The 12,812-nt window shown below is 37.3% G+C and overlaps 1 protein-coding gene across 1 annotated transcript; it reads right to left on the bottom strand.

Annotated features, from left to right (window-relative positions):
- Positions 1 to 286: 286 nt before the first annotated feature.
- Positions 287 to 12,648, bottom strand: slc11a2 (solute carrier family 11 member 2). Its single transcript, XM_088423493.1, has 17 exons — positions 12,497 to 12,648; positions 9,649 to 9,732; positions 8,760 to 8,899; positions 8,425 to 8,544; positions 8,146 to 8,265; positions 7,935 to 8,041; positions 7,767 to 7,837; positions 7,622 to 7,689; positions 7,386 to 7,541; positions 6,529 to 6,687; positions 6,364 to 6,450; positions 5,939 to 6,058; positions 5,706 to 5,855; positions 5,542 to 5,615; positions 4,696 to 4,849; positions 4,428 to 4,481; positions 287 to 2,022 (listed from the first exon to the last, which is right to left on the bottom strand). The coding sequence occupies exons 2-17, from the start codon at positions 9,680 to 9,682 to the stop codon at positions 1,951 to 1,953; spliced, it is 1,686 nt and encodes a 561-aa protein (XP_088279619.1). The 5' UTR covers positions 9,683 to 9,732; positions 12,497 to 12,648; the 3' UTR covers positions 287 to 1,950.
- Positions 12,649 to 12,812: the final 164 nt, after the last annotated feature.

The following is a 12,812-nucleotide window of genomic DNA, read 5'->3' as shown; positions in this document are numbered from 1 at the left end:
GGGTACAAGAATGTGTTACTTGAGTAAATTAGTCACGTGTTTTCACCAGGATATTTCTATCAAATTAACTCAATTTTTATATCACCGTCTTCATTGCTACAGAGTAAAAGAAAAAAATGTGTTTTTGCCAGACATGCTTTTATGTTTTAAACCTCAATGGAGGTGAGGAAGATGTGGTAATCTGTTGGCCTCCAAATGGTCCTGTTGGCATTTGCATATTCGTGGTTCAAAACAATTAAGAATACAGTACATTTCACTTATCTCGCAAGAACATGGGAAATTTGGATTCCAGATGTAATTAACTTTAATTCACCAACAAGAGACAGACCATAAATGTATATTTCCCAGGACAGAATTTGGCTGGAAGAGGAAAAAAGTGGAAAACATTTTGAAAACAAAAGAAAAAAAAAAAACAAGGAGGAAAAATTACAATATTTGGTCCAATAACAAAACCGGTAGAAACATTTGATTGTTTTTGTGCTTTGATGTTAGAAGTGAGGCACACAAATACAGGCACTATAAGATGATGCGTACAGCAGAGGGATTTTAGCAAATAAGTAATCGAATGTAAACAGCATGTTTCATGATTTAGTCTCAGGTTCAGGACAAGACATGAGTTAATCAAATGATCAGTGTTTACAAGAGCATGATACGAACTGGCAGTTTGTATTGTAAAGCTTTTGTGCACCAGCATACTGTATTTAAAAAAAAAAAAAAAAAGCCACTTACACAGCAGTCTCCTAATATATCAATGTTTTCTCCCAGCACTTATTTAAAAAATATGCACGTTATATAAATAACAGGACTCAGAATAAATGACCAAATATTGATTACAGAGGAAGAGTGGTCACATGAGATAGTTTAAGTCACATGAAATATTCAGCAGGTTCCCTGTCATAAATATGACACGCACCCAACAAACTCACAATGGAGAAAAAAAATACACTTGTACTATAAAAAGCCATATTTTACACTTACACTTAAATATGCAAATATAAATATAGAGAAGCATCATTATTCAAATATCATGTGCAAATTGCTCTGATAGACAATTCCCATATCAAAGAACTATACAGGTTATCTATTTTTTTTTAAAGCTATAAACAAAAATAACAAACACCTCCATTTTGAATTGGGGGTGACATGGCACAGATGACAATCCTTTTTCTTACATGTGCTTATGCTTATTCTTCTGGTCTAAATAGTAGCTAAATATGTATTTTATGAATATTCTTAAGTCCACTATTATTCATACTAACATTTTGAGCAAATTTTCATTTCCATCTTGAATGTATACCACTTAGCAGGAAATAAGAAAAGTGGTCAAAAAACGATTATTTGGCATACTCAGTGTTAGTTTAACATTTTAAAAGGTTCCCTGACATTATAAAATACATTATTTTCTACCATTTTAAAGGAACCTAGTAAATCATAGAACTAAATATAAATTTCAACTTTATAGCTAATGAAATACAGGATATAGGGAATGAGTATAAATAATAGCTTTTCTTAAAAGAATTACTGTCAGTCAAAAAATACATCAATCATTTATACGATTTCTCTGCTTTGTTTCTTTTCATGTCAAAGTACACCATCATAGACCATTAATTATTTTCGTGGTTACTTGTAGATAGATGTACGTGGAATAAGTTACTCTAATTTGCCTTTTTATTCTTATGCATTGGAAGGAAAGATGTTTGTTTTTTGGTACCTTCATCTGCGGCATTTTATTTGTTTTATTCACATAATGCTAAGGACACACATAAAAAAAAAGTGCAACATGAGCCCTTGTAATCAGTAGCTTGGCTGAGGGTGCCAACGCTTTCGATTGAAACAACAACAGTATCGGACATTTTAAGGGCACTTTGTGGAAGGCACTGATGCAAAGATACTGGCCATGCTGCATTGCTCCCAACGATGTTCTGGACTTCCACCGCGTTGTGTGTCGTCCTATCGCTCAATCAAGCTGTCCACATCCATGTCATTAAGTAAGTAAATATCCGTGTGCCGTGCAAACCCCATCTGCAGGAGAGGAAGGAGACATGGGCAATTAATCAGTGAGACACACTTGGAAACTTGACTAAGGGAATTGTTAATAAAAAAAAATATAATCATTCTTATTGGTTGTTTTTGTTAGCAATCAACTTGTGAATTTGTATTGTACAGTTAACGTTCAAAGCAAATGAAGCGAGTGACACTTGGGAAAACAAATTGTACTTATTTGAGCCTGTTTGTGCATCTGTGACATTACAGGATCAAAAGCGGTGATTATTTGAAAAACAAACATGAGGGAGGATCATCACATGACGGTTGATTTCATGTAGTGATTTAAAGTTGCTCACCTTTCCTTATTTAAAGCTGGAAAGTCCTGCAAAAGAGCATTATGCACTACACACATTGCTACTGTCCCTTATACTGTAGAATGGAACTACACTGCCTTGTATCAGAGTGCAAATGAACTCAGAAAGCTAAAGTTCTTTAGAATTCAGACATAGGACATCATTTAAGCAGTCTTTCCCCTTTATTTTGAACAAACGCTGGGTCTCAGTCAGAAGCAACGGACAAAACAAAATGTACACAAAACTGCATTCATGATTTTCTCTGCAATAGGTCGAACGTGCAATCAGACAAAAGGAGTGACCATATTTTTAAGAAAAAAAAAGAACGAAGCATAATGATGTGTTCAGAATGTTCCTAATTAGATACTCATCACACAATTTACCAAACATTTCATTCAAAATTAGATACTTGGCAAAAGTTTATTAGAAAAAAAAAAAGATATTTCTCTTTCTGAGACCCGGTCTATTAATTTGTGCACACTGTAGTGGAAATTTGTTTTTAGTGTATGTCTTTCGACATATTTGAGTTGCCCTGCTACATCCTAGTGCGCTCATCTGAGGACATCCTGACCTTTCTGATGAGGTCTCATCGGTTTGATGGAATGCAATTAGAAATGCAATTAATTTTTTCTGTCTTGCGGAGACAAAATGGACATGACAGTGGGCACAAACGAATATGCCGTGTCTCGGGGATCTTCAAAACAGATATGGGCGGGACAAAATTAACTGTGATCTTGCTGAGACAAAATGGACACAAATTGATAGACCGGGTCTCAAGAAGATATATGATTTATAGTGTCTTATAACACAAGATACAAATGTATCTCACCATTCGAGTGGGCTTTCAAGTTTAAATAATAGATGAAAATGTGGATACAATATTCATCATTTCACAATCATGGAAAAAAAACAGTTTTTTTCACGGATGCACAAATACAGATATCAGGCCACCATTCCGTGGCATTATATACAAATGGTCGCCTTGTATGAAGAAATGTACTTATATTTGATCAGGTTTGGCATCATATATAATTTATATATAAAACCCAATGCCGCTCCCATTTGATCCTTTTTACTGCATAACAAGTCAGCAATTATATGAGAATATAGCAATCTCATAAAAAGAGCCGGTCAAGCTTTTTACCAGCATGTCCCTAACCGTATGAGCACAGAATCCAGGAAGATGTATCAAGACACTAAAGTGCACTCACTCCATTTACCATATAAAAACAAAAGTTCAGTGCAATGATTATTGGCGCTGACTAATACTTGGACTCAAAATTGAACAGGACGTGATGAAATAATCTTCAGAACAATTGTGCAGCCACACAATAAAGCACAACTATGCTGGATGTTATTTGGTATCAGATCTTGAACTTATAAAACTAACTTATGATGGAGCATACAAAAGCAGCTAAAGAAATCCACTGAAATCTAATGATGGAGCATACTGACGTAGAAAGGAATGCCTCCAAAAATTGTTCATTTAAATCAATTTGCAAAATGTCATCCATATAAGAAGGAATACGTACATAGTAATTAAGTATAACTGCGCTAATCACATGAAGCGACAAATTTGCGCCACGTAAGCTTTCTGAAAACTATAAAAGCTGTCAGCTACCCCATAGCGTTCTTGCTCTAAGGATATTAGGCATGACTACTGCGACAATTTGCTCATTGATATAAGGAAAAACAAAACAAAACTGAATGTTCAGTAGTTCAGAAGTTTAAACATTTTGTTTAAAACAGTAAAAATGTAGTAATACTTGTGCTTTGCCATATGAAAGCTTAAATGGTGCAACCTGTAAAATCATTGTCATGAAAATGATATTACAGAAGTGTATTTCTGTTGTGGCATGAAAAGTCAAACACCATCCCTGATGTCGACTTCACGTAAGCCCATTCCGATAGCCGACCCGACACGCGAATAACATGAAAGATTGATGGGGAAAATGCACGGGCATGAACCCTAACAGTCCCGCTCAGAATCTTCCGAAGAAAGAGGAACGCTGCTGGTTATTGTGCTGTTCATCTCTAGGAGTCGCACTCAGACTGTTCCTCTATGAACACAGCGGGTGGATTGCTTACCCTGCTGCCAAAGTCCAGACAGGAGACCCCCAAGGCGACCAAACAGTGCCACGCCTGCACGTGAGACAGGAAAGACCAGTCAAGGAAGAGAAAAGATCTTGGGTGGAATGTGGAAGTGACTGTTTCGAGCACTATTTGCTTGCTAAACACTGTAAAATGCGGTCCCTTGAGCACAATTATCAAAGTCATAACCAGTAAATATAGAAAAGAAACATATTACACATATACACAATATCATGAATATATCACATATTTCAATCTAACTCACCAGGTAGCCCACAAAGCACAGATAGGCGACGGAGAGCAACGCGGCCAGGACGTAGAGCCACACGCTGTGTAGAGTCGTCACGTAAACTACCACAAAGTACATGTTGATGGCACAAACCAACAGGATGACAACGCCACCGCCGATCTTCCAAAACCTGAAGCAAGCAAGAAAATACTTTCATTACCGATGCGCGACGTGGACAATGACGACAACTATCCTGGAGTTACACATCACCTTTGACCCCCTAAAGGACTGTAAATGAAAGAAAAATGACCTACAGCCATGAATGGATGTATGGATGGATGGAAGGCTATAGTAACAGTTCCCCATTTACCATATTTACTGGGACTGTAAAAATAAAAACAATAAAAAGTATTTTTTTTATTATATTGTTCCGTCTTTATTTCCTTCTCCAGTTGTTTTTGTTTAACCTGACTGAACTTCCATGTAATGTCTGGCCAAATCTATTACGCCTTTGAGAGGACTTCGATGATGACTGAAATGGACACATTGTCCTATCTTGTGATCTGGTTGGTGAAGTAGTATCAGTTATTTTTAAACTTGCTGATTGGTGATTGTGAGCTGTCTAAACAATTCTGATCATGTAAAGTCTACCTTGAATTATTTCACCTGACAACTTTACATTAAAGTGTAATTTCTTCAGTATTGTCACATTAAAAGAAATGCAAAAAAATAAAATAAAATAAAATAAATCAAAAGTCGTCAGGGTTCATTTGTGCTCACTTTTGTGAGATACTGGTTTGTTGATTATCTGATTCAGACATGAGTTAACACCTTTGTCAACAGAGCATTGTTAGTCACTTTGTGGCGTGGTAGTTTGCTTACAAGCCATTGGCAAAGTTGCTCATGATGGACGTCATGCTGGTGAAGGTCAAAATTGGGATCAAGGCAAAAGGAAGCTGAGGGACAAGAAGCAGGATTAGCTACCATATTAAATTACTCCAAGAATGTTAACGCAACAGATTTCGGGGTGTTCCTAACAGTCGAACCTGCATGCTTTGAAGCACGTTAAGGAAGTCGTTCATCCCAGTTAAATGCTGCACATCTTGAAAAATGGCGACCAGCAGCGTTGGCGTTATGGCGATGGAACGCGTCAGCAGCACTCGCGCAAACCGAGACCACCGCAGGTTTAGGAAACCCTAACAAAAGAGTGAGGAAAAAAAACATAAATCAATTTGCCTCTTCCTTGGTTCAGTCTTAATTGTCAAAATTGCCACCGTACCTCCATAACAAACTGTCCCGAGTAGGTGCCTGTCATGGTGGAGCTCTGCCCTGCTGCAAGGATCCCGATGGCCCAGATGTACAGCGCGGCAGGGCCAAAGAAACAACCGAGTACCACTCCCTTAAAATAAATGACAAAATACATTTTTAAAAAGGTTTTGTTTCTTCACGCTGTGCTCACCTCAGTGAGCTAATCCCGCAAAAGAAAATCACTGTTACAATCCAGTTACGTGCCGATTGATGTTTACGGCAAAGATACCACAAGCATTAATAAGGTTAAGTTTGCCAATTGCTAGACTGCCTATTATATGCAAAGACATTCACGCTAACATTGGAAAGGGAAGGCTCCAAAAAATATTCCAACTGTTGTTCTTACATTGGCAGTTACTTCAACATTTCACAGCAGATACTGACGAGCAGACATACCCCCTTATAAATATCGACCTCCAGTGTGTCATTGTTGTCAGGGAAGAGACCTTGGTGAGGGATGCTGGTTGCATTGCACTCTTGATTCTGTGACCAGAAAATAAAGATAAATACTGAGGGGTATTTCCATGTAATTGCTAATTAAGTGCGCTCGGGTATACCCACCACTTGTTTGTTGGTTTTGCTGTAGAAGGCCTGGGCAAAAACTGCCACAACAAAGACGTTGATCAGGAACGAGACGAAGAGTGCAATGGTGGACTCAATGAAGAAATACTTGTTCGCTTCCTTAACTTCCTTCTTGTTTCGACGATCAATATCACGAGACTAGTAAATGGAAAGATGAATGAGAGTTACATACACGCGTTTGGAGAAGCAGTTATTGCAAACGCTTAAAAGGACTGCAAGTCAAGTTAACAATAATTCAAGGAGATAAATAATACGTCTTTCATGTTGAGTCAAATTAGGGTCAAACCGATAATCAGCCAGGACAGTTATCAGAATCGATTTTCAACGTTTTGACAAATGTCATTATCATCTTAAAATAATAATAATAAATATGACAGACAATAAGAGATCGACATAACACTGGATTAATATCTGTGAAAAATTTTTTTCCCCAATTTTGACCAAATTTTATTGGAGATGCTGCTGGCCTAGGGAATTTTCAGTAATTTTTGTTTTTGTTAGAAATTGAAACAAGGATAAGTCAAATTTAAAAATTTTACAGTTAGTTTGGAAAATGTTGGAAACCACAGGAAGCTAATAGTTTTATTATTATTATTATTATTATTAAATTTGCAAAGGTAGTTTTTCATACTGTTCTTACATCGAACCTAAAAAGGTTCATACTTTTGCAACTGTAGATGAAATTATATCAACATAGCAACATGTTTAATGGTAATCTGAAGAGTTTTTAGCACTTTTAATGACTCTCTACTACTACTACGCTTGACTACTCAAATTGTATTTACAATTGATTAAATTATCAATTTTATTCAGACATGATAAAAAACAAATCTCACTTTGACCAGCGCTGAGTGAAGGTAGATATTGTGCGGCATGATGACAGCGCCGACAATGCCGACAGCCTGCTCCAGTTGCGTGGGCCCACATCCGGCACAGTACGGCACAAACATTCCCTTCAAGACCTCCCCCTGGTCTGGTTTCACAAGCACATACTGACAAAAGAAACGAAGAGCATCAAATATGTTTTTGATCGGCTTTGATGAATGAAGGTGCTGGGGGAAAGAAACGTTACCTCGTAACCAAAACTTAAAGCCATTACAGTGATAAGAAAACCGAAGAATGCTTCGAGTTTTCTTAGGCCTACAAAAAAAGATTAGATGGTCTCAAAACTGAAGGCACAAACTACTGACAGGTATGATTAAAAAATCTTCACCAACCATATTTGTCCAAAAAGAGGAAGACAAATGTGTCGGTGATGGTAATGAGTACACCAGCCCATAAAGGAATCCTGCAAGAAAATAGAAAAACTGCAATGTTAACAAAATGAAAAGGAAAAAAAAAATCACTTTCACAGGATAGTGATAAAGATACAAAAGATAAGGTACCTGCCCACAGAGAGAAGATTAAGCGCTATCGCACATCCAATAACCTCCTGCATGTCTGAGCCAATAATTGCTAATTCCACCATTATCCACAGAATGATTCGTGGGATCTGAAGGAAAGAGTTCACAAAGGTTCATATACACCACATCAGTAGTTTTCATGAAAAAACTGTTTGTTTAAAAATAAATATATGAGTGTGGATTGAATACTCACGGTTGAATACTGCCGGTGGCAGACTTCCGCCAGATGCATTCCCGTGACGACGCCGAGACGTGCTGCCAACCTCTGCAACAGCAATCCGATGACCGTGGCTCCCAACAGTACCCATAAGAGCTGAGGAGGATGACAAAACCGACAAGAGATTCATTGCATGGAATTCGAGCTAGATGCAAAGGCCTGAAAATAAAATAGACTTTTTAATTTTTAACTTAAAAATCAATGACGGATGTTACGCTCCAAGATATTCAAGATGCATAATTTCCATGCATTCACCTTAAATCCAGCTTCTGCTCCAGACTGGAGGTCAGACTCAATGTTTCCTGGATCTAAATAAGCGATGCTCATCAAGAACCCGGGTCCAGTGAAAGCCCAGAGTTTTTTAAAACTGAACACCTGAAAAATATGTACTGTAAATACAACAGATGACAACTCTCTTTTCATTTGTCTGCAAAGCAAAAAAAGAAACTAACTGAGAGCTCGGTTACAAATAAACATTTGACGTCAATAAGCAATAAATGGCACTGACTGAGTTGAGTAAGTTCATCCCACATACCAAGAATCAGTGCATTTACCTGTAAATAGCTTATAAAATAGATCTCTGAAAGTACCTGATTGACATTTTCCGGAATGGCCACCTTCTCTTCAAAGTACGTGGAGAAAGGCTCCTCCATGTCTGCAGGGGAGGATGGTGGAGAAATGGAGCTGTACTGGTTGGTCTGAAGGTCTCCATTGTCATGATGTGAGTCCTCTAAAAACACACACACAGAGAAAACAGGAAAAGGGTCTGAAAAAATATTTATCAAATACCTGTATTGATCAAATAGGAGGTTTCCCATTAATTTGACTTAATTTGCATGGAGTAAGTGTAAGTATGAACATAAGTTCTTTCTACTTTAGTTCCTGGCACCAAAGGACAGTGTGGACTTTGCTGACTGGCGCATTGGAATTACCTGACTCGGCCTTTAAATGTCAAAACATTCTGACATTAAAAAAAAAAATAAAAATCCTGGGAAAAGAGACCAGCAAAAAAAACCTGTGTCAACATTCCACCGTAAGTGGACAAATAGTGCAAACTGAACTTTAGCCCTAACATCACTCATATAACAATAAAGTTCATTAAACACAACTGTCAAACTTGGACTAAATGGGGAAAAAAAAGATTTGCATGGGGATTTGGGAAAATGTACTGTGCATCAGCTTTTTGGAAGACTTGAACTCAACCACCCCCCCCCCCCCCCCCCCCAAAAAAAAAAAAAAAACAATTTTCAGTCTACTCTGTAAGAATATTTATAAAATAGTCTTTAAGGCCTTGTGGTACAACACTGATAAGAATGAAGCACTGTCATTCTAATGTCAAAGTGGGTGTGCTTGCGTGTGTGTGTGTGTGCTTGCGTGTGTGTGTGTGTGTGTGTGTGTGTGTGTGTGTGTGTGTGTGTGTGTGTGTGTGAGAGAGAGACCTAGCATGTTGCTCATGTTTCTGTTGCTGTAATCGGTTACCTTGGAGGAGGTCATCATCCTGCTGGGCTTTCATCAGGGCAAGCCGATAGATCCCTGAGAACTTGAGGGATCACTTTCAGCCTCCTAATAAAACAATAGGGATATTTATAAGAAAGCTGTAAAACACTTTTAATTTTGTTAAATACAGCAATGATTTTTCTTGTATTTGGGAGGGTGTCACAAAGTAAGGGATAAAATATCTGCTTGACTTTTTCTATGATATCAAATTCATTTGAAATTTGTTGCAAGTGTAGAATTTGTCCCTATAAAGCACAAGTGCATCTTCTCTAACAATCATTTTACTTCCGGTAAGAAATGCGAATCTACAATAAATTGTTCCCTTTATCTGTTATCAAGTTCCAGAGATATGGCATATTCATTTGTGTCCACTGTTGAAAAGATAATTGTATTTCGACAAAACACATAAAACATCAGTAGAAAGGCCAGGATACCCTCGGTTGAGCACTTTGTAGGGAAGTTCCAATGAGTCAAACGATAGAATGAAAAATATGTCCACCAAAGTAGACACAAATGAATAGGCTGAGTCTCAGGAAAGTAGCAAATGTTTTGGGCAAAAATTCAACTCATGAGGCAAAGGTTTCCCTTCCACTTGAAAGAAACATTCCTCCTGCGCTTTTTTTTTTTTTTTAACTACTGCACACAATAATCTTTTAAGTCAGCAATTCAAGGGTGTAATGTCATTCCAGGCAAAAGGAAGAACTTTGAAACACGTTTCTCTGACGTGATTGAGCACATGACTGCACGATCATGAGTGAAATGTCACAGTCACTTCTCCACTCAATCAGTTTCACTTCCTTGAGTATGTGAAGCACAATTAGCTGAATATTTTATTGAAAAAACATGAATTGATAACCAAACATTGGCTTATTGTATGACTTAATGCTAATGCAATGTATCATGAGTTCGATACACCTTTGGTAACTTCCAGTACTTATTTTTACTGTTGTATGCCACCTAAAAACATTGCCTGGATAAATATCATAATATTTTCATGATGTTCCTCTGTATATTCACCAGCTGCAATTATTATTGCGAGCACTACAGAGCGGCATATTCTAAGAAGGTTAACGGTGTGTTATGCAGTAAATTCCAGTCTGGAACATACGGTTTTATGTATCTGCACTCGTGCCTTCCAATTCTTCGAGCAGCGTTTATGTATGTGTATGTATTGACTGTCCCTATGCTGTTTTACTGTCTGACCGTTCCATGAGCTCCCCATGACTCTTCGAAGTACGCAAGGTGTGTTTGTGTGGGATTATGTGTTTTGCATCAATTCAAGTAAAATGAAATCTCACAATGGAAGACAATACTTTCACCACACATACTGTGGACTATGGTGACCGACGGGGGCAAACACACAGCAACTGGCAGAGTTACAAACACAGGAAAGAGGCCAATGAATTGACAAATAAAAAAAATAATAATAATAATTGCCAACACCAAATGCAAACATTAAAAATAAACACTGAAAAACAAGCTGCAATCATAAAAACAAAATGGAAGAGAATTCACAACATAATGAATGCAAAATAAACACATCAAGATCAAAATAGCGGCAAACAAAAAAATGCAAACAAAATAAAAAGGCTGCAAACAAGAAATGCAATCACAAAATTGCATGAATTTTGCAACTTTTTCTAACGTGTTTGCATTTTTTGGTTTGCAGCGGTTTCATATTTTGTATATTTTTTGCATTGGTTTTGTTGTACGTCTGCTTCCATTTCATTTTTTTATTGCATCTTTTTTTGCAGTATTTATTTTAAATATGTTTGCATTTTGTTGCAGGCTTTTGTTTGTTTCATTCCTGTGTTGTAGGAATTCTCTGCCGGTTGCAGAGTGTTTGCAGTCCACAGTATGTGGGTTGAACATATTGTCTTTGCAGCTAATAAAGTGTTTATGATGATGACAGTTTGGACTCTAGGAAGAAATTAATCCAAAAATCTTTGATCCTAAAGAGTATTTCTGTTTTGAAATTCAGTGGTCAATCAGTGTCTCAAAACATATTGAGGATTTGGAGGTATCATTGTATGCAATTTTGATTATATAAATTTACATCAAATGACATTTGACATGTTTCAAGATGTGAATTGAGGAAAAAATATTCGCGAGATAAGCCACTTTATCAGCACTCGGCAGCTTTAACAATCACACGTGCACATCTGTGACAACTCCCAAACGAACAAATGGCAACCATTAGTGTAACAATACAGTACCAGGAGCTCAAGTACTTTTCTAGCTAAATTCGATACAAAAATTACATGGATAACGTTGCCAAAAGGGCAGAAAAGAAGATACAAAATGTACATTTCGGTATTGTTTCGTATCTACATACTACATTTTGTACATGTAGATTATTTCCCTTTGGAATGGCCAGCTTTAAGTACTAATGTCTTGCTGCAGAACCATACAAAAAATGCAGCTTCATAAAATGGAACGTTTTATCCTTGTCGTCGAAAATTGATATTAGGCTTTAATTATGGAAACGTTACTAACAGATAAGATTGGGAGCTTCATCGTAAGAGAGAAAAACTGGTCCTTAGAGGTATGAACAGAATAGACAGTGATGACGTAAGTTTGTTATAAAATGTGCAGGTGAAAAAAAATATACAAATTAGATTGTGATTGGAGACTTATCTATTAAATGTCGTCAAAAACAAAGTCAGACCAAAAAGTCTGATCAGATCAAAAAATGAAATCGTAGCGACGATGATAAGACGCTGCATTATGAAGGTTTTTTTTAGGGTAGCGCTACTTTTTTGTAGCTAACACACATGCTACGTGCTAGCTTCCCAGATTGACCTTTACCCATATATTTAAACAAACTTACCTGATTAAAGCGCAGTGAAGAGCCACTAATATTTAAGTTTGGCAATGACGTTCGATATTCAAAACGCACCATGGGTAAACATATAAAGTCAGAGTATAGAATTGACGTTATCACAATGAACTCATCCACTCACGAACGTGTCACGGTTGGATCTGGCCATGTCTGTTTGTTCTAGAGTCTCTGCGCATGCTTAAAAAAGCGACACTTCGGATTGGTCAATAGTATCACTGTTTTATATGTGAATGGACTATCCGTGAGACGCTTCATGGCTAAAGCCAGATGGCAGCCATCTTACATTGCCAGTGTTCCCCACTAT

The sequence above is a fragment of the Hippichthys cyanospilos genome, chromosome 9, assembly GCF_059441005.1.
Source record: "Hippichthys cyanospilos isolate Australia breed blue-spotted pipefish chromosome 9, RoL_Hcya_1.0, whole genome shotgun sequence".
Taxonomy (NCBI): Eukaryota; Metazoa; Chordata; class Actinopteri; order Syngnathiformes; family Syngnathidae; genus Hippichthys; species Hippichthys cyanospilos.
Note: the sequence above shows the minus strand (reverse complement) of the source record. Positions and strands in the feature narration are given on the sequence as shown.

Bases quoted from the DNA above. Each gene is read 5' to 3' on its own strand.
- slc11a2 (XM_088423493.1), bottom strand. From the start codon at position 9,682: ATGAAAGCCCAGCAGGATGATGACCTCCTCCAAG. The intron at 7,838-7,934 runs GTACCTTATCTT...ATTTTCTTGCAG, and splicing joins AATCTTCTCTCTGTGGGCAG to GATTCCTTTATGGGCTGGTG. The intron at 6,059-6,363 runs GTATGTCTGCTC...ATTTATTTTAAG, and splicing joins AGGTCGATATTTATAAGGGG to GGAGTGGTACTCGGTTGTTT.